Source organism: Microcaecilia unicolor, chromosome 8, assembly GCF_901765095.1.
Source record: "Microcaecilia unicolor chromosome 8, aMicUni1.1, whole genome shotgun sequence".
Taxonomy (NCBI): domain Eukaryota; kingdom Metazoa; phylum Chordata; class Amphibia; order Gymnophiona; family Siphonopidae; genus Microcaecilia; species Microcaecilia unicolor.
In genome coordinates this window covers 186,876,183-186,899,366 of record NC_044038.1, presented here as the reverse complement: position 1 = coordinate 186,899,366, position 23,184 = coordinate 186,876,183, and the positions used below count along the sequence as shown (strand labels likewise).

Genomic DNA, 23,184 nt, shown 5'->3' with positions numbered 1-23,184 from the left:
GATGGGCCAGCCGGCGCCACGCTCGACGGTACCAGTGGCGCAAGCACCGCCAGTACCGGAGGGATAGGGCGCAGCAGCTCCCCCAGAATCTCTGGGAGAACGGCCCGGAGGCTCTCGTTCAGAGCGGCTGCAGAGAAAGGCATGGAGGTCGATGCAGGCGTCGACGTCAGAACCTGTTCCGGGCGTGGAGGCTGTTCCGGGCTGTCCAGAGTGGAGCGCATCGACACCTCCTGAACAGAGGGTGAGCGGTCCTCTCGGTGCCGATGCCTGCTGGGTGCCGACTCCTTCGGCGACCCAGAGCTCTCGGTACCGACATGGGAAGGGGACCGGTGACGATGCTTCTTCGACTTCTTGGGACGAAGCATGTCACCGGAGCTTCCCGGTACCGACGAGGAGGACGTAGAATCCAGCCGTCGCTTCTTCGGGGCCGAGATCGAAGAAGGTCGGTCTCGGGGGGGCTGTACCGCAGGAGCCCTCAGGGTAGGGGGAGACCCACCCGAAGGCTCACCGCCACCAGCAGGGGAATGGACAGCCCTCACCTGCACTCCAGACGAAGCACCACCGTCCGACGACATCAGCAGACGAGGTCCCGGTACCACCGACGTCGATGCAGCTGTCCGATGTCTCGGCGCCGATGCCTCGATGCACTCGATGTACTGGTCGCCGAGGTTGAAGGTCTGGACGCTGGAGACGTCGATGCACTCGATACCCCCGGTGCCGATGCCGACGAAGAGCCCGAGAACAAAATGTTCCACTGGGCTAACCTCGCTACCTGAGTCCGCCTTTGCAAAAGGGAACACAGACTACAGGCCTGAGGGCGGTGCCCAGCCCCCAGACACTGAAGACACGACGCGTGCCTGTCAGTGAGCGAGATTACCTGGGCGCACTGGGTGCACTTCTTGAAGCCGCTGGAAGGCTTCGATGTCATGGGCGGAAAAATCACGCCGGCGAAATCGAAAGACGAAATGGCGAAATTTGGCACAGAAAAAAGGGGAATTTCGACCGGGGCCTAAGTAAGGCCTACCCCGACGACGAAAGAAAACTTAACGGGGCGACAAAAACTCGAAATAGAGGAAGGAAAAACCAAAAATGGTTAATCCAAACAATTTCTGGATATCTCACAGAAAATAGTCGAAAAACGACGTGCGAGGCCGACTTTTCGGGGCACGAACGGTAAAGCACAACCGTACCGAGCGCGGAGAAAAGAAGACTGGCCTGCACAAGCCGGTTTCGGGCGGGAAGACGGCCGCGCATGCACGGTGCGCATCGGCGCGCGAGGACTAGCAAAGGCCTTTGCTAGTGAAGATTCCGATTGGAGGGGCTGCCGTGGACGTCACCCATCAGTGAGAACAAGCAGCCTGCTTGTCCTCGGAGAATTGTATTATAATAATAATAAACAAAAACAAATAATAAACCTAAGGTTTGCTTAGTGTAGTTGATGACAAACTGCAAAGCGTACAGAGGATAAACTGACTTGATAAATGTCAGATCTGGAAATACTAGGAAGGAAAAAATCCTAGATGAAATAAATGACTGCTTAATGGAGCAGCTGATTCAGGAATTGAGAAGAGAGGGAATTATTTTAAATCAAGTCTAGTGGAATGCAAGAGTTGGAGTTAAAGGTAATGATGTTAGGTCCACATGACAATAGTGACCATAGCATGATCAAAAGACTATCTAGCAAGAGAATAGGATCAAAGCAAAACAAATGACAAAGGAGTGTTACCTGCACAGGGCAACAACTACAATCAAAAAACAACTCAGCCCTCCTTAATTCCTCCACTCCTTTTTGCCAGCTCTTTATCAAAACCCCGGGTGGGCTCAATGGTCTTGGAGGGCCTAAAAGAAAATTAGCAGATAAGACCTATTTTCTCTTTTCCTTAGTGGCCATCCAGACTGGTTAAGATTCTTGGGAAGTACTAATTCAGTATCCTCATGGGCAGGACCTGGCTAAATGAAAACACCCTGGCTCCGAAAGCAGCGCCCTGAGATCCCTGCATATCAGTCCTGTAATGTCTCATAAAGGAATGCAAAGAGGACCATAGTGTTGCTTTACAAACATGCATTCGCTGATAGGCCACCAGAGTGAGACAGATTTCCCTCATCTTCAGCCAGTTGATCAGCCACTGTGCTTCCTTCATAAACCAACGCCCCTGGGCTAATTGACCTAAACAGTGAGCCACCCAGCTCCCAAGACGGGCATCCCAAGACCTTTACCTACTCTTCATAAATGAAACCTGGATCCATGACCAAAAGGACCCCATAATCCTAAACCTGTGTGCCCCAGGATAGAAAATAACACACTGGACCAAAAAAGGAAAAGAGAGGCGGAGGCATAGCATTAATCTATCGATCCCACTTTACCACCGAAACCACTGCCAAGTCCATGACACCTCACCTTGAAACGGCCTCAATCAGAATCCACAACAAAACCCTTTGCGATCATTTGAATTGTGTCCTGTTCTATAGACCTCCAGGTAATTGGAACGAAGGCCAGACTAACTTCATGGACTTCATTTCAAACACACGTGTAACCAACTCCAATGTACTAGTAATAGGAGACTTCAACCTTCACTTAGAAGACCCAAACTCAATAAACGCAAGAGAATGTAAGGAATTCCTCCAATCATGGGATCTAAAATGGCCACAAATGCAAGCAACCTACAACAAAGGGCACACACTTGATCTCATCTCACACAAACTTTCAACAGACCAAAACTTAATAATAACAGATATTAAATGGACAGAAACACCCTGGACTGATCACTACAAATTAAACTTAATCCTACACTGGCAGAAGACAGGGTTACACCAAATACAAGATCACACATCCTACAGAAGAGGTCAAGTAGACACAAAAACATTCTGGCAACACATATATAACAATGAATGGACAGCACAAACAGACTCCATATACTACCTCATGGAATGGGATAAAAGATGCAAATACATACTAGATGAAATAGCACCCTTAAGAACAAGATCATCACGTAAGCATAACTCGATACCATGGTTCAACGATGAACTGAAAAACCTAAACACACAATCCAGAAAACTTGAACGTGCATGGGAAAAAACAAAAGATGAACACACACTCAACACATGGAAACAATCACAAAGAAAGTACAAATACGCTATAAGACAGACCAAAAGATCATACTATAAAACTAAAATAGGAAAGATTACAAAGACATGAAGAAATTATACCGTGAACAAACTCAGCCACCAACCTGGTCACTTCATCGAATACAGACATCCCATCTGCAGATGAACTTGCCAAATATTTAAATGAAAAAATTGTAAACCTATGCAATAAGCTACCTCAGGACAACACTGACATCGAAAACTTCCTAAATGAGTTGGACCCAACTACTGGAGAATTCCCGACTGAACGAACTTGGCTAAATTTTGCCCTCCTCACTGTCGATACAGTTGCACGGGCGATCAGCAGGTTCTCCAACACTCACTGTAAACCAGATACCTGCCCCAATTACCTAATGAAATCCGCCCCTGACCGCTACATAGTAGACCTCACATCCCACCTAAATTACATACTACAGCAAGGTCTGTTCCCTAAGGAAAATGGCAATATCCTACTCACTCCAATACCAAAAGACACCAAGAAAAAACCAAACGAAATCACTAACTACCGCCCAGTAGCATCCATCCCGTTGTCAGTCAAACTGATGAAAAGCATGGTAGCCAAACAACTTACAGATTATATAAACAAATTCTCAATATTTCACGAATCACAATCAGGTTTTTGCCCCCTCCACAGCACAGAAACATGATCAAAAGACGATACCCATACTGCATAACTACCAAAGACCAAACAGATATACCACACCTCACCACACCGTCAACAACCATAACGAAGAAAGAACACAACCAAATGGACACCCTCAACAGAAGGGAAAAAAAGATCATTAAAAACCCTCACAAACTATGAAACGACAACTATCAAAATGTCCCACATAACACCGAACACTGAAGACCCACACCAAAATATTTAAGTAGGCTACGTTAATGCCAGATCCATAGTAAACAAAACAACAATAGTAACAGACTGGATCATGTCAGCAAAACTAGATCTACTCTTCATCACTGAAATCTGGATCCATAAGAGGACCCAATCATCCTAAACGTATGCCCTACAGGATATAAAATCACTCACTGGACCAGAAAGGAAAAGAGAGGTGGAGGCATAGTGCTCATATACTGATCCCATTTCACCACTGAAACCACAGGCGAATCCATAACAACCCAACTCGAAATAGCCTCGATCAGAATCCAACAAAAAACCCTGCTCGACCACCTAAACTGTGTCCTGTTCTACAGACCACCATACAATTGGAAAGAAAGCCAGTCAAACTTCATCTCAAATACTTGCGTACCCAACTCCAATATACTAGTACTAGGAGATATTAACCCTCACCTAGAAGACCCAAACTCTACCAATGCACGAGAATGCAAAGACTTCCTTCATCTATGTCATCTTAAATGGCCACACACGCAATCAACCCATACGAAAGGGCACACTCTCAACCTCATCTCTCTATATAAAACGCACCTCCAACGTTCTAATGAAGCCTCCCCATTCTCCCAACGTTCTAAAATGTCATGGTGTAGATCGCCTTTTTCTCCATTAGTGTCTGCCCCGCCCTCACATCGCCTGTAAGAAAGAAGGGAGGACTACCATCACCCCGCCCTCGCGTCACAACTCGATGACGTCGAGGGCGGAGCACTGACACGGGAGGAAGCGAGGGAGGAAAGCAGCATGAACGTGGGAGGGAGGGAGCCAGCCAGCCTGAACGTGGAAGGGAGGGAGGGAGCCTGGCAGGCAGCCTGAACGTCGCAGAGAGGGAGGGAACGAGCCAGCCAGCAAGCCAGCCTGTACCTGGGATGGAGGGAGCGAGCCTGAACGTGGCAGTGGGAGGGAGGGGGGGGGGCCACGACAGTGAAGCTGGGAGGGGGGAGGTCAATGAATCGCATCGCCCACCCAATTGTGACGTCACACGCATCGCCTGCAAGAAATAAGGGAGGAGTACCATTGCCCCGCCCTCATATAACAACGCGATGATGTCGAGGGCGGAGCAGTGACACGGGAGGAAGCGAGAGAGCAAGCCAGCCTGAACGTGGGAGGGAGGGAGTCAGACAGGCAGGCAGCCTGAACATCGGAGGAAGGGAGGGAATGAGCCAGCCAGCCTGAACGTGGAAAGGAGCGAGGGAGGGAGCCAGCTTGAACGTGGCAGTGGGAGGGAGCCAGCTTGAACATGGCAGTGGAAGGGAAGGAGGGCCATGACCCTGAAAGCCGGAGGGAGAAGGGGTCACGACACTGAAACTGGGAGGGGAGAGGGGAGGAAAAAGGGGGGGAAGGAAGGGGGGAGGGAAGACACGGGGGAGGGGGAAAGAGGCCGGGAGACGGAGGGGGGGGGGGGGCCCTGCCGCACACTCTCATTCTCTCTCACACACACATTCTCACACACAAAACCTCACTCTATGTCACACACACTCGCACATTCACTCTGTCTCTCTCTCTCACACAGTCACTCTCACACACACTCTCTCAAACATACACATTCCAATGAAAACCTTGCTAGCGCCCGTTTCATTGGTCTCAGAAACGGGCCTTTTTTTACTAGTCTCATACTGTCCATGGACCAGAACCTAATAATAACAGAAACTAAATGGACTGACCATTACAAACTAAGCCTATCCCTAAATGGCAGAACATTCTCTCCACATAAGGGAACACACATCCTACACCACGAGAGGCCAAACAGACGTGGAAACATTCTGGAAACAGATATACAATAATGATTGGACAACACAAACGGACTCCATATACTACCTCTCCCTCTCAGAATGGGACAAAAGATGTAAACACATATTAGACAAAATAGCACCCTTACGAACAAGAACCTCACGCAGACACAATTCAATACCGTGGTTCAACGAAGAACTGAAAAAATTAAAAACACAATCCAGGAAATTGGAACGCGCATGGAAAAAAATAAAAGATGAACATACACTCAACGCATGGAAACTATTACACAGGAAATACAAATACGCAATAAGACAAACCAAAACGTCATACTACAAAACTAAAATAGGGCCGGATTACAAAGACACGAAGAAACTATACCATCTCGTGAACAAATTACTAGACATAACGCCAGTCACCACAACCAATACTGACATCCCATCTGCAGACAGCCTTGCTAAATACGTCAACGAAAAAATTGCAAAGCTACGCAAAACACCACCTCAGGACAACACGGACATCGAAAACCTCATCAATGAACTGGACCCATCCCCTGGTGAATACCCAGCGGACCGAATCTGGTCAAATTTTGCTCCCCTCACTGCCGATACAGTTACCCAGGCAATTAAGAGGTACTCCAACAGCCACTGTCAACTGGACACCTGCCCCAGTTACCTAATAAAATCCGCCCCCACCACCGCTTCATAACAGACCTCACATCCTACTTAAACTTCATGCTTCAACAAGGTACCTTCCCTAAATAAAAAGGCAACATCCTACTCACCCCAATACCAAAAGACACCAAAGAAAAAAACAAATGACATTACCAACTACCGTCCAGTAGCATACATCCCACTAGTAGTCAAATTAATGGAAGGCTTGGTAACCAAACAACTTAATGATTACATAGACAAATTCACAATATTACACGAATCACAATCAGGATTCCGCCCCTTACACAGCACCAAAACAGTATTACTTACTCTCTTAACTAAATTCAAGCAGGAAATAGCAACAGGTAAAAGTATACTTCTTCTACAATTTGAAATATCCAGTGCATTCGACTAAATTCAAGCAGGAAATAGCAACAGGTAAAAGTATACTTCTCCTACAATTTGACATATCCAGTGCATTCGACATGGTCAATCATAATATATTACTAAGACTCCTAGATTATTTCAGAATCGGCGGAAATACACTCAAATGGATCAAGGGTTTCCTAACCACAAGAACATATCAAGTGAAAGCTAGCACAAGCATATCATCACCTTGGAAACCAGACTGCGGAGTACCGCAAGGATCACCACTATCACCGATCCTTTTCAACCTCATGATGACCCCACTAGCCAAGTCCTTATCCATTCAAGGCCTTAACCCATTCATTTATGCTGATGATGTCACAATATATATCCCCTACAAACACGATCTGGCAGAAATCACCAATGAAATCAAGCTCAGTTTGAACATCATGGACTCATGGGCAAACGCATTCCAATTAAAACTCAACACAGAAAAAAAACGCAATGTCTCATCATCTCATCCCAATACAACACATACAAACCCACAAACATAAACACCCCAGGTTATACCCTTCCTATTGCAGACAGCCTGAAAATTCTCGGAGTAACAATCGACCGGAACCTCTCACTAGAGAACCAAGTGAAATCTACCATTAAAAAAATGTTTCACTCATTGTGGAAACTTAAACGTGTGAAACCATTCTTCCCGAGGGAAATATTCCCCAACTTGATACAATCAATGGTACTGAGCCATGTAGACTACTGCAATGGAATCTATGCGGGTTGCAAAGAACAAATTATAAAGAAACTTCAGACCGCTCAAAACAACAGCAGCCAGGCTTATATTTGGAAAAACACATTTTGAAAGCGCCAAACCCCTCCGAGAAAAACTGCACTGGCTCCCAATCAAAGAACGTATTGCTTTTAAAATCTGCACCCTGGTTCATAAAATTATCTACGGCGAAGCCCCGGGATACATGACAGATCTCATAGACCTGCCAACCAGAAACACAAGATCAGCACAAACATACCTAAATCTTCACTACCCAAGCAGCAAAGGACTCAAATACAAATCAACGTATGCATCCAGCTTTTCCTATTTAAGCGCACAACTATGGAACACACTGCCAAAAATAGTAAAAACAACGTATGACCACCTAAATTTCCGGAAAGAACTAAAAACAAACCTGTTCAGAAAGGTATATCCCACTGACCCAACATAAAAGCCTGAGTACCTGCAACACAACAAAACCAAAAATCGTAATGGACACACCCCAACTTCCCTTTTCCTCCCTAAGTTCCCCAATACGCCTACCTACATGAACCTTATTCTACCACAATAACACCTTGTATTTGTTCATACCGGAACTGGCGAACGCCACTATGGTACTATGTAAGCCACACTGAGCCTGCAAATAGGTGGGAAAATGTGGGATACAAACAGTGGTGTGCTGGAGCTGGCTCTGTCCGGCTCACAAGAGCCGCTTGTTAAATTTTGACAGCTCATTCGAGCCGGTTGTTGTTGGGGGCGAGCCGGCTCCATTGGGGGAGGTAAGCATGGCAGGAGGGCGCCATCAAAGGCCATGCTTACTTCCCCTGCCGCTCCGAGGCATGTCTAACGATGTCCTTCGCCCCCACCCTGCCCTCCTGCTCCCATCTGACATTTTAAATTACCTCCGTCGAAACCGCTATTTAAAGCCCTGCTGCGTGCAGGCCGTCTCTCCAGGATTCCCCTGCTTGCTTTGGTGACGTTCGCGCCCTTAGTCCTGCCTTCTGACGTCATTTCCTTTTTCCGCGAAGGCGGGACTAAGGGCACGAACATCACCAAAGCAAGCAGGGGAATCCTGGAGAGACGGCCTGCACGCAGCAGGGCTTTAAATAGCGCGGGCTTCGACGGAGGTAATTAAAAAAGATAGATGGGAGCGGGAGGGAAGGGTGTTTGTGCAGCGCTGCGTACGCCTTGTAGCGCTATAGAAATGCTAAATAGTAGTAGTAGTAGTAAGGACATGTTCACTGGACATGTTTGGGAAGGGCAGGGGAGGGAGGAGAATCACCGGGTATGGATGGGGAGAGGGGGGCAGGGGAGACACTTGCTGGGCATGGATGGGGAGAGGGGGGCAGGGGAGAGACTTGCTGGGCATGGATGGGGAGAGGGGGCAGGGGAGAGACATGCTGGGCATGGATGGGGAGAGGGGGCAGGGGAGAGACATGCTGGGCATGGATGGGGAGAGGGGGGCAGGGGAGAGGTTTGCTGGGCATGGATGGGGAGAGGGGGGCAGGGGAGAGATTTGCTGGGCATGGATGGGGAGAGGGGGCAGGGGAGAGACTTGCTGGCATGGGCGGGGAGAGACCTGCTGGGCATGGATGGGGAGAGGGGGCAGGGGAGAGACCTGCTGGGCATGGATGGGGAGAGGGGGCAGGGGAGAGAGGAGAGTTTCAGGACATGGATGGAGGGAAGAGCAAGAAAAATTCTGGACATGGATGGAGGGGAGGGAAGGGAGAGAGAAGAAATGCTGGACATGGAGGGAAGATAGAGGAAGGAGATTAGATGAGGGAAAAGGAATTGAGGAGAGAAACTGCACATGGATGGAGAAAATAGGAAGAAGCTAGATCCACTGGACAGTCAAGTCTGCGGAGGATCAGAAATGAAGAAGAAAGGAGGAAAGAAAAGAAATAAATGGAAAGGAAGCCCTGGAAACGGAGTCAAGGGAACAGATAGAGAGCAGCAGAATCAGATACTGGACCAGCATGATCAGAGAAACAAAGTCACCAGACAACAAAGGTAGAAAAAAATAATTTTATTTTCATTATAGTGTTTGGAATATGTCCACTTTGAGAATCAGGTGCTGAACGTTAAAAGTTTATATTTATTTACTTATTTATGGCATTTTATCCCATATTAAACATGAATTAGATTGGAACCTGGGATCATTTAATTTTTTTTCCTGGAGAGAGTAATGCATTGCCCCCTCCCCCCGGCTATGGCCAGCTCTGCAATTTTGGGGGGGGGGGGGGCGCAGAGGTGGGTGGGTGGGCGCAGAGGTGGATGGGGGGGGGGGGGCGCCAAGGTGGACCGGGGAGAGAGCCTGTTGTTAAAAATTTACCAGCACACCACTGGATACAAATGTAACAAATAAAATACTAATCACTCTCCTAGCCAAATTCAAGCAGGAAATAGCAATAGGCAAAAACATCCTCCTCCTCCAATTCGACATGTCTAGTGCATTCAACATGGTAAACCACAATATATTAATAAGATTACTAGATAAGTTCGGGATCGGTGGAAACACACTAAGCTGGCTCAAGGGTTTCCTAACCACAAGAACATATCAAGTAAAATCAAACTCAAACATATCATCACCGTGGAAAGCAGACTGCGGAGTATCACAAGGATCACCACTATCACTGATCCTCTTCAACCTAATGATGACCCCACTAGCCAAGGCCTTATCCAACCAAGGCCTTAACCCCTTCATCTATGCAGACAATGTCACAATATACATTCCGTACAAATCTCAACTGACAGAAATCACCAACAAAATCAAGATCAGCTTGAATATCATGGACTCTTGGGCAAATGCATTTCAACTAAAACTCAACAAAGAAAAAACTGTCTTATCCTCTCATCCCAACACAGTGCGGACAACCCCACAACTATCAACACACCAGATTACAGCCTCCCTATCTCAGACAGCCTGAAAATCCTTGGCGTTACATTGGACCACAACCTAACACTAGAGAGCCAAGTGACCTCCACAACAAAGAAAATGTTCCAATCAATGTGGAAACTCAAACGCGTGAAACAATTCTTCCTGAGGGAAATATTTCGCAACCTGATACAATCAATGGTACTAAGCCAGGTAGACTACTGCAATGGAATATATGCGGGATGCAAAGAACAAACATTAAAGAAACTTCAGACCGCTCAAAACACGGCAGCTAGGCTTATCTTCGGAAAAACGCGATTTGAAAGCGCAAAACCCCTCCGCGAAAAGCTACACTGGCTCCAAATCAATGAATGCATAGCTTTCAAAATCTGCACTCTGGTACACAAAATTATCTATGGTGAAGCCCCAGGATACATGACGGGCTTGATCGACCTACCAACTAGAAACACATCCGAATCAACACGAATGTACTTAAATCTACACTACTCAAGCTGCAAAGGACTCAAATACAAATCAACTTATGCATCCAGTTTCTCCTACATAAGCACACAACTATGGAATGCATTACCAAAAGCCGTGAAAACTACATACAACCACCTAAACTTCAGGAAAAAACTAAAAACTAACCTGTTTAAACAGGCATACCCTACCAATCCACCATAAATGCCTGATCTCTGCAACACAACAAAACTAAAGTATGTAATGGACATAACACAACTTCTCCATTGTACGATTCCATAATGTGGCTGTTGCCACATGAACTTTATCTAACCACAACATAACTTTGTATTTGTTTACACTGGAGTGTGCAAACGCCTCTCCGGTACTATGTAAGCCACATCGAGCCTACAAATAGATGGGAAAATGTGGGATACAAATGTAACAAATAAATAAATAAATAAAATTAAATCTGTCATGACAATCATCCACCTTGGGGTCTCCAGACTCATGCCTTTTTCCAGATTGATCATTCACCGACACTAATGGAGACGGCACAGCACTGCTCCCCTGAGAGAAGCTTGCTTCCCCAAGGCATCACTCAGTGGAGACCAACATGCCAGTGAACCCTGGCCAAAAGAACCACCTCAACAGACATCACCATGGATCTCCACACCTACAGGTAATCCCATGCTTGAGGAACAGGTACCGAAAGGAGAAGAACTTGTTCCTGCAACTTGAGGATCCTTTCTGGAGGCAGGAAAACTTGACCCAACCGAGTATTGAAGCGGACTCCCAGATATTCTAGGGGTTGCGACAGAGAGAGAGATGACTCTTGACAAGATTGACAATCCAGCCTAGCTGTTCAAGAAACTGTATTACCCAAGAAGCGCTCGGCTTGCTCTTCTGGAAGGACTTCACCTTCCTTCTTGAGCAAGGCCGTGGCAACCACCACCAAGACTTTGGAAAACGTTTGAGGAGAAGACACGAGCCTGAACCACAGCATGCAAAACAGAAAATGCTGTCCCAAGCTAGCAAAACGTAGAACTGTTGATGTGCTGGATGAATGAGCTTATGTAGGCATGCCTCTGTGAGAGCCAAAGAAGTGAGGGACTCTCTGCTCTGGACCACAACAATAACCGATTGCAGAGTCTCCATACAATAATTAGGCACTTTGAGGGCTCTGTTCATGCGATTGATCCACAAAAGGACAAAAAGTGCCCTCCTTTTTGGGCACCACAAAATAGCTAGAATAACTGTCCTTGTACTGTTCTCTGTGAGGCACTGGCACAACAGCTCGCAAATCCATCAATTTTCACAGCGTGTCCCTGACTGCCCCTGCTTTCCACTGGGAATGGCAGGGAAACTCCACAAATAAATCCAGCAGGGACCACCTGAATTCTAGTGAGAACCACCTTGTAGTGGTGGAGGGGCTTCTGTGTTTCAATGACTCAGAGGACTATGCTGAAGGGTTACCCATATCAGACAGGCCTCTGAGGAGAAACCAGACAAAGAGTGTCCCAAACTCGGAGAGTGGTAAGACGGCGACATGAAGTTCGTATGCCCAACAGCCCAGCTGCCCTCTGAAGTTTCATCTTCTTTACGTAAATTTCCTCTCTGCAATTGCAGTTACCTTAACTGAGAGGAAGGGGACAACCAGCGGTCAGCTGCCGATGGCCAGCGTTTTGTCCCCTGAGCAGCAAGTGCGGGACCGCTGCGCGACGAACTGCCCACAGATGAAAGGGTTGGCGAAGGAGCGTCAACGCTCTTGGACCTGGAAAAAACAACTCCATCGCTCCCAAATTATTCAACCACCATGTCCAAAGGAGTGGAGGAGTGAGTTCGAGGCATATGCTGAAACGGAGGACGTTTACAACAGAACCCGAATTGGCAGAACCACTCCTAAGGGAAATCAACTTGGAGTTTTTGGCTCCCATGGAGGTTACATTGAATACCATCTGGAAGGCGCTTCGGGACCTAACGGTGGCAGTAAATAATTTTGTTTCAGATATAATTTTATTAGAGAGTTACACGGACAATTTAACTGAACCCTTTGAGAGTGAAAAATTGATATAACAAATGATTCTACAGGAGCAAGAAGTGTACATAAGTACATAAGTAATGCCACACTGGGAAAAGACCAAGGGTCCATCGAGCCCAGCATCCTGTCCACGACAGCGGCCAATCCAGGCCAAGGGCACCTGGCAAGCTTCCCAAACGTACAAACATTCTATACATGTTATTCCTGGAATTGTGGATTTTTCCCAAGTCCATTTAGTAGTGGTTTATGGACTTATTCTTTAGGAAACCGTCTAACCCCTTTTTAAACTCTGCTAAGCTAACCGCCTTCACCACGTTCTCCGGCAACAAATTCCAGAATTTAATTATGCGTTGGGTGAAGAAACATTTTCTCCGATTTGTTTTAAATTTACTACACTGTAGTTTCATCGCATGCCCCCTAGTCCTAGTATTTTTGGAAAGCGTGAACAGACGCTTCACATCCACCTGTTCCACTCCACTCATTATTTTATATACCTCTATCATGTCTCCCCTCAGCCGTCTCTTCTCCAAGCTGAAAAGCCCTAGCCTCCTTAGTCTTTCTTCATAGGGAAGTTGTCCCATCCCCGCTATCATTTTAGTCGCCCTTCGCTGCATCTTTTCCAATTCTACTATATCTTTCTTGAGATGCGGCAACCAGAATTGAACACAATACTTAAGGTGCGGTCGCACCATGGAGCGATACAACGGCATTATAACATCCTCACACCTGTTTTCCATACCTTTCCTAATACCCAACATTCTATTCGCTTTCCTAGCAGCAGCAGCACACTGAGCAGAAGGTTTCAGTGTATTATCGACGACGACACTCGGATCCCTTTCTTGGTCCGTAACTCCTAACGTGGAACCTTGCATGACGTAGCTATAATTCGGGTTCTTTTTTCCCATATGCATCACCTTGCACTTGCTCACATTAAACGTCATCTGCCATTTAGCCGCCCAGTCTCCCAGTCTCGTAAGGTCCTTCTGTAATTTTTCACAATCCTGTTGCGAGTTAACGACTTTGAATAACTTTGTGTCATCAGCAAATTTAATTACCTCGCTAGTTACTCCCATCTCTAAATCATTTATAAAAATATTAAAGAGCAGCGGTCCTAGCATAGACCCCTGAGGAACCCCACTAACTACCCTTCTCCATTGTGAATACTGCCCATTTAACCCCACTCTCTGTTTCCTATCCCTCAACCAGTTTTTAATCCACAATAGGACATTTCCTCCTATCCCATGACCCTCCAATTTCCTCTGTAGCCTTTCATGAGGTACCTTGTCAAACGCCTTTCGAAAATTCAGATACACGATATCAACCGGCTCCCCTTTGTCCACATGTTTGTTTACTCCTTCAAAGAATTGAAGTAAATTGGTCAGGCAAGATTTCCCCACACAAAAGCCGTGCTGACTTGGTCTCAGTAATCCATGTCCTCGGATGTGCTCTGTAATTTTGTTTTTGATAATAGCCTCTACCATTTTCCCCGGCACTGACGTCAGACTCACCGGTCTATAATTTCCCAGATCTCCCCTGGAACCTTTTTAAAAAATCGGCGTTACATTGGCCACCCTCCAATCTTCTGGTACCACGCTCGATTTTAAGGATCAATTGCATATCACTAACAGTAGCTCCGCAAGCTCATTTTTCAGTTCTGTCAGTACTCTAGGATGAATATCATCCGGTCCAGGAGATTTGCTACTCTTCAGTTTGTTGAACTGCCCCATTACGTCCTCCAGGTTTACAGTGAAGTCAGTAAGTTTTTCCAACTCGTCCGCTTGAAATACCATTTCCGACACCGGTATCCCACCCAAATCTTCCTCGGTGAAGACTGAAGCAAAGAATTCATTCAATCTCTCCGCTACGTCTTTATCTTCCTTGATCGCCCCTTTTACCCCTCTGTCATCCAGCGGCCCAACCGATTCTTTTGCCGGCTTCCTGCTTTTAATATACCGAAAATTGTTTTTGCCTCTAATGCTATCTTTTTTTCGTAATCCCTCTTTGCCTTCTTTATCTGCGCCTTGCATTTGCTTTGACACTCCTTATACTGCTTCTTGTTATTTTCAGACGGTTCCTTCACCTCACTTTTCAACCACACTGGCTGTCTTTTGGACTTCTGCCTTTCTTTTCTAATTCGCGGAATATGTTTGGCCTGGGCCTCCAGGATGGTATTTTTGAACAGAATCCATGCCTGTTGTACAGTTTTTACCCTCTCAGTTGCCCCCCTAAGTAGTTATGATTTTGAAAATGATAATAGACCAGAAACTTTGAATAATAAAATTAATATTATAGATGATTAATATCGAGATTATTGTTTTTCCCAGAGTTCCGGGTATGACTCCTAAAGTTTTCCTCAGAAATATTTCCTCAATTATTACTTTAAAAGGAGTGAAGCCTGTGAAGCCGGTTGAACAGCAGCTTTCACCTTCTCTGCAGCCTGCTTTTTGACTTGGCCTGTCCGGACGCCCCCATCTCATCCTGCCACGGTTGCAGTGGCCGGTTGCCACTGTTCAAGCCAACTGAGTTGAAGACGTTTTATCTCTGGACTGCCACAAGAACGGCCAAAACAGCTGCCTTTTAAAAAGGTTTATTTATTTATTTATTTTAACCTCGTTGCTGATGCCTAAAAGCCTCAAGGGTACAGAACAAGGTCTGTAGCTGAGGTCAAGCAATCCTCCAGAGGAAGAGCACAGGGGGAGGGATCCGGCCACCTGGGTGTGACACCCCACAGGGAATAAGAAGCCCCTTAGGACTTACACCCTGTAATAGAGATCCAAGTGTGGGTTCTCTAACATTTATAACCCAACCTAGAAACCCCAAACGGGCCTACCAGACTGAGTACACTGTACACATCTACCCTCTGCTGAGACTGAGAAAATACTGGTTAGCAGAAGGTCTGCACAGGCTACTTGTATAAGAAGTTTTAGTGTTCTCAGTCTTCCTCTGCTGGTAGGAGTGCATAACCCAAGCATCTTGAACGGTCTGGAGGATTGCTGAGGAATTTCATGTCATTGTAATTGCATCTCCTCTGATCTGCCAAAGCCTTTCATTTTCCCTTCCCTTCTTCCTTTGCCCCTTCCACTGTCATTGTAATTGGCTCATCAGTTCATTGTAAGCCGCTTTGAGGCTGTTTTAAGTGGTATTAAGTGAGGTATAAATGTTTTGAATGAATGAATGAATAAATAAATAAATAAATGACCTCAAGAACCTATTGGTCTGTTGTAATTTGTGTCCATCTCTGGTAAAATCTTTTACTGGGTGCCTACTGTTACCAGAGGTTCAACCCCAACACCTTTATTGTGAGTTTCTAATCTGACTAGGAGCTCCTGCACTGGGCTCTCTGCCCCCTCAATAGCCTCCCTGAAAGGCCAGAGTTCTCTGAAAAAAATCGACCCCTCTGCATCCCACTGAACCTGCTGGGGCAGTACTGCCTAGCTTCTCAAAAATGTCAGCATGCAGAAACACTTCTGCCCACACCCTGAGGTTTATCCTTGGAATCCCCGAGACAACACACCAACATATCCAGCTCCTCACCAAAAGGCATAGAACCTCTAAAAGAAAGCATACAAAGCTTAGACGGAATCCATGTCTGCTGCCCAGCCCTGAAGCCACAGGGCACTGTTGATCACCACTGAGAGCGCCTTATTCTTAACTAAAGCTTGCAAGAGATCATACAAGGTTGTCTGCCAAAAAGGAAGAGCCCATTTCCAACTTAGCTATTTTCCTGTCTAAGGCTCTATGATCTGATGGTGGGGCCTGCAGAATTCTCTTAGCCTACTGGAAACACACTCTGGGCACCAGACCCCCACCACACACGGAAGCCTGCAATGTCAAAACTGTTAGATCAAAACTGCAGTTCAACAGGGTTTCCATCCTTTTTTCATGGGGATCCTTAAGGGCAGCGCTGCCATCCACAGGAATGGTAGTCTTCTTTGTGACAGCCATCATTTACCACATCCACGATGGGCAGATGGAAGGAATCCCAGTCTAACTCACAAATGGTGTACAGTTTCCCTATCGTTCTCGCTACCCTGCAGGGCGTGTCTGGGCATTTCCACTCATGTGAATTATTTCCCGAATATCACGATTCATGGTGAAAGACTCAACAGGCACCTTATGCTCTTCACCAATGGGTTCACTTTTTTAGCCAAACTACCACCAGTGACCTCATCTTGAATTCTGACAACTCTTCCCTATGAAAAATGCAGAACACTGTGGGATCTTCACCCAGGGGAAGGCCTCCCTCCTCTCTGAGGTTTCCATCTGGAAGATGGTCCTCCTTGAAATTAAAGAAATCCTTGCCATAAAATTCCTGCTCCAAATCCAATAAATTATCTGCCCAGTCCACCCTAGGATGTTGGTGCAAGAATTGGAGCTTCCCCCGGAGCGCCTCCCTCTATGGATTCCCCTGACTGCCAGGCTCTGTACAGAGACCACATGAACTTTGAGGGAAAGCCAACCTTCCTCAAGAGTAATCCTATTCTCAGAAGCCGCAGAACCCAGAAGAGACCTTCAGAGCCAAACGAGGGATATCGGAATGACAGGCTGAATCCAAAATGGCAGTGGTTCCCACTGAAGATGGGCCTGCCACCACAGTATCACTCATGCTACCTGCATGCGCCTGACTCTCTAACTGCAGCACACTGGACTAAGCTACTGCAGTTGATTTTGGCTCTCCACACAGCTGACAAGGAGCACTGAAAAAAAAATCAACCCCCTTCTTTTCAAAGGCACAGCTAGTCCACGCTTATGCTGAAGGGAGTAGCAGTGCTAAATCTGAGAAGAGGGGAACACCAAGAGCAGAGATGCCCCCCCACCCCAAAAAAGCCCTCCATGCCTGGTTCCCAGCAATTGCCCAGGCACCAGCATGTTTTTTTCAGCCTGCCACTTGTAAGTCATTTAACTTTACTGCACTTCTGTTTTTCTTTTTCCACGCAGATCTGCAGTTTTACTGGGAACAAGGCCAATCAAGCCTCCAGGGATCCTGGAGCCGAGGCATACACTCTCAAACCTCCCTTTAAAGAGGGTCAGCTACAGCGAGAAGGAACTCGGCCTTTCGGGTGTAGCACCCCTGGAGGAAAATTGGCCCCAATGGATCAGTACCCACAAAATATGATGATCTTCTACACACCTCCAAGGACACTAAGGTCCTCCCAAGGACCATCACTAACCACACCCTAGCTAAAAGACATCACACGATATGATACCTGCAAGCAAGCCTTCTTCAGAGTAGCCCCCACATTCTGGAATGCACTCCCTGAAAGGCTCCACTTAACACAAGACTACCTCTACTTCACAAAGCAGGTGAAAGGGCTTTAATGGAAGAAATAACTAACTTGTTAGTTTCACTCACACACACAAGGACTGACACAGGCTGCACATACTGCAGCAGGACATGTTTATCCACTCCTACCCTAGATGAAATAGTATTTAACCATCTCTCTGACCTCATGTCCACCTTTCTTTAAAATTAGTCACCTTATTTTCTAAATCCTCTTACCTATATGTTTCATCTTTGCTTATACCCTACACTGTCAATTAAAATGTTCTATTATGTATTGTGTTGTCATTGTCATTGTAAGCAGTATACTATGAGGCATATTTTCAAAGCACTTAGCCTCCCAAAGTTCCATAGAAACCTATGGAACTTAGCCTCCCAAAGTGCTTTGAAAATATGCCTCTATGCCATACTTTGTATTATTTGAATATTTTTACTGCTGTAATTGTCTATTGCTCAGGTTTGATTTATTCTAACTGTACACTGCCTTAAGTGAATTCCTTCAAAAAGGCGGCAAATAAATCCTAATAGTAAATAAATAAATAAAATAGGGAGATGCAAAGGGACTTCCACCCTCCACCCCTTTTTTAATCATGTGCGAGGACTTCTCCCAAGAACTAGGTCAAGAAACAAACAGATCTCCACTCCTTCCCTTCCTCCCCAACCCACGGATCCCTCCTCAGGTCTACCAGACCAAATACTGGCTGGCAATCAGTGTTCTCAGTCTCCATCTGCTGGTAGGAGTGCCTAACCCAAGTGACTTGACCGGTCTGGATGGCTGCTAAGGAAACACAGTTGCCTGTTGGGTTGAGCAGAGCTCCAATAAACTCCAATCACTCTACTGGGTTTAAATGAGACTTGGGATAATTTATGACAAACCCTAGCATTGCAACACTCAAATGGTTAAGTGCACTTATTTCTTTGCTCCTTTTCAAGAAGTATGCTTATGGTTTAAGTTTTTATATCGCCCAATTCGTCTAGGTGGTTTACAAAAATAAAATAAAAATGAATTCATTGGGAAAGGAATCCCATTTTAAACAGGAAAGACATTCATACTAGAACATCCATAAAGCAATAAGATTAAGATACAATAAAAGCTGTTGATGTGACTTCAGGATACACCCCCATATGCCATGCAAAATAAATGAATTTTAAGTAACACTGAATTTTTTATGATAGTTCGGATCTCAGAAAACATGGAAGGCAATTCCATAAGGATGGGTCAACAACGAAAAAGGCACAATGGCAGATAGACTCATAATATGCTGATTTTAAGCCTGGTAACACTAATTGATGGTTATTTAAAGAGTGGAGAAGACGAGAAGGTGTGTAAAGGATAGTTTAATTTGATAAATATGGTGGCGCTCCATCATGCAAAGCTTTGAAAGTTAAAACTAGAATTTTAAACTGACTACAGTGTTCTACTGGGAGCCAATGTAATTGTCGAAGTGTAATAGTGTGCTTAGCGAGCCAATCATCCTAAGTATATGCAGCCCCAGTTTGCATATATATGCTTCAACAATCGCTAGACAATTTGTGAAGATATGAGGAGCTGATCTGAGGCCAAAAGGCAGAATGCAAAATTGGTAGTGCTGTTGCCCTATGGCAAATTGCAGATAACTTCTGTGACTTGGATATATCTGTGGGTAAACGCATCCTTTAAATGCAGAGACCATAGCAAGTCCTCCTTTTGGAGAAGAAGAATGAGGGAGCCTTTTATTTGGTAGGAAGTTTGTTTAGGGCCCTTAGGTCTAAAATGGAGCAAAATTCTGTCTTTTTTTGTGATCATGAAATACTTGGAACAGAATCCTTGTCCTCCATCTGGTGGAATGTTTTGACCACACTGGGGGGGGGGGGGGGGGGGGGGGGGTGCAATTTGGAAGAAGACCAGTTTACAAGTACCTGGTAAGAAAAATGTTTTGTATTTTGGGGGGATCTTGCCAAGTATTTGTGACCTGGATTGGCCACTGTTGGAAACAGGATGCTGGACTTGATGGACCTTTGGTCTGTCCCAGTATGATAATACTTTTGTACTTATGAGTGCACCTGAAGAAAAGAGAAATGTCTTACCCTCATCATGGGACCCTTCTCCTACTGGAATGCCAACATACACCATGACGTTTACAGCATCAGACACATCCAGGTGCAGGTTTGTGGTGCCAACCCGCCTGTCTTCTGCAGTAATTAAACCTAACAGAAACAAAGCAATCATCAAGACTCACTACAAAATGTAAATAAATATACTATCATATAATCTGACTGAAACATATAATTACTTTTCCAAGTCAGATGTGGCCTTTATCACATCCATAAGTAGTATTTAAAAGGCCATGAGTTTTCTGTTTAAATACTGTGTTTATCAGTATTTTATTTCTATAGCTATTGAAAACAAACTAAATTACACCCTCTGCCTGATATTTAGGGCTATTTAACCAGTCAGAATGGATGCTGACCAGTTAAATAGCGCTTAATCATCTATCTGCTGATATTTAGTGGGGAATAACCAGCTATCCTCAGCTGAATATCTGCAGTTAGCAAATAACTGGTTATATCACACGATATAAACAGCTATCCACTGATTTTTAAACCAGGTTTTGGCGGTCATATGTGGCCACGTCAAACCCTGGTATATCTTTGGTCGGTTTAAAGATAACTGTCTATGTCTGAACATCGACATAGCTGGTTATCTTCAAATTACCCCAAAAACCCCACATATTTAATGAAGGTCACAGGAAAAGGCCTGGCACTTAATATCTGGATTCAGTGCGGACCACGGGAGACAGACCGGCTATCTCCCGTGGTCTGAATATCGGGGCCCTTGTCTTATACCTTCAACTAAAATCACATATTTTATATTTTTGTATTATATAATTTAAGATGAGAAAATGTAAAATTAACTCCTAAAGCTTGGTTAAATTCAATTATTGCTGTTTTAGTGCAAATGTCACTGGTAAATGACTGCAAAGATCAGATACATAACATTGCTGCTATTAGCCAATGAGCAAATGGTTAAGCAAATGACAATTATGATATACTAGTAAAAAGGTGAAATTAGATCTTACCTGCTAATTTTCTTTCCTCTAGACCCTCCAGACCGGTCAAGACGTGTGGGTTATGTACTCCTACCAGCAGAGGGAGACTGAGAAAACACTGAGCTTTGAACACTGACTATATAACCTGTGCAGTACATACAGTAGCCAGTATAACACTCACAAAGCAGAGCAACAAAAAACACAACTTTAACTTTAACCAGCAACCCTGTACATGGCTTCCGCCAACTGCAAGAACATACACTGTTCCTTTCATTGCATTGTAGCGACTGTCATTACGTGCTTCCACAGGTGGACTTTCTGCAACGCCACACCTGCACAGACCCTCACCAACCAAAAACTGGTAACAAGAGTCTGATATTATGACAATCATCAGCTGCCAAGAGATGCCAACAGCAACCTACCTCCTGGCCTACAGTATACCTGGTTGGGTCCTTGACCGGTCTGGAGGGTCTAGAGGAAAGAAAATTAGCAGGTAAGATCTAATTTCACCTTCCTCAGCGACCCTCCAGACCGGTCAAGACGCGTGGGACGTACCAAAGCAGTAAATACCTTATGGGCGGGACCTACGAAGGCCAGAGGTCAACACTGCTGCTCCAAAACTCGCCTCTTCCTTCGCATGCACATCAATCCTATAATGCTTCACAAACGAATGCAACGAAGACCAAACCGCCGCCCGACAAATATCTGAAGAAGGAATCATACTATTCTCCGCCCAAGAGGCTGCAACCGCTCTGGTAGAATGAGCAGAAAACACCTTAGGAACCTCACGGCCCTTCACCAAATAGGCCGACGCAATTGCCTCCTTCAACCATCTTGCTATCGTCGCCTTTGATGCCGCTGCACCCTTTTTAGGGCCACCATGAAGCACGAACAAACGATCCGACACTCTGAACTCCTGTGTTCTAGACAGATAATACCGCAAGATGCGCTGAAGATCTAACTTCGCCAGCCGACGCTGTTCCGAATCTCCCGCCAAGTTACCTAAAACAGGCAACGAAATGACCTGATTAACATGAAACTCCGAAACCACCTTTGGCAAAAAGGAAGGCACCGGCCTCAAAGACACCTTTTCCTTGGAAAAAGACAGAAAGGGCTCTCTACACGACAGAGCTTGCAATTCCGAGACTCTCCGAGCTGAGGTAATAGCTACCAAAAAGACCGCCTTCAAGGAAAGATCTTTGCACGAAGCCGCCACCAAAGGTTCAAATGGAGGTCTGACTAAGGCATCTAAAACGAGATTCAAATCCCACGGGGGAACCAACCACCGACGAGGCGGCCGCAACAACTTCACACCCTTCAAAAAACGAACAACCTCAGGAATAGAAGCTATGGACTTCCCCTGAACCTTCCCCCGAAAACACGACAACACTGCCACCTGAACCTTCCAGGTAGCCAAGGCCAGACCCCTGTCCAAACCATCCTGCAAAAATTCCAAGACCTCCGCCACCGAGGAACGAAAAGGCATCACCGTCCGCTCTGCACACCAGTGCTCAAACAATCTCCAAACCCGAACATACGCCAATGAAGTGGAGGTTCTGCGGGACTTCAACACTGTATCAATGACTCTGGCAGAAAACCCTTTCTTCCTCAACCTGTGCCTCTCAAGAGCCAAGCCATAAGCGAGAACCGAGCCGGGTCTGGCATAACTATCGGGCCTTGACACAAGAGTACTGTTTCCGACAACTGAAGGGGCTTCGCGACCGCCAACCGCACCAGATCTCCGTACCACGGTCGACGCGGCCAGTTCGGAGCTATCAAAATCACCCGTCCTGAGTGCCGCTCGATGCGCTGGATTACTCGACCTACCAACAGCCACGGAGGAAACACATACAGCAATCCCTGCAGCCAGGGTAACAGCAGAGCGTCGAGACCCTCCGCACGCGGATCTCTCCGACGACTGAAAAACCTTGTGACTTGGGCATT

General features: G+C 45.9%; 1 protein-coding gene across 1 annotated transcript in view; it reads right to left on the bottom strand.

Moving 5' to 3' along the window:
* KDM3B (lysine demethylase 3B) overlaps positions 1-23,184 on the bottom strand; it is a 479,529-nt gene that overhangs the window by 68,632 nt on the left and 387,713 nt on the right. The window contains 1 exon segment of the mRNA XM_030211010.1: positions 20,279-20,398. Coding sequence (XP_030066870.1) covers positions 20,279-20,398 — 120 coding nt within the window.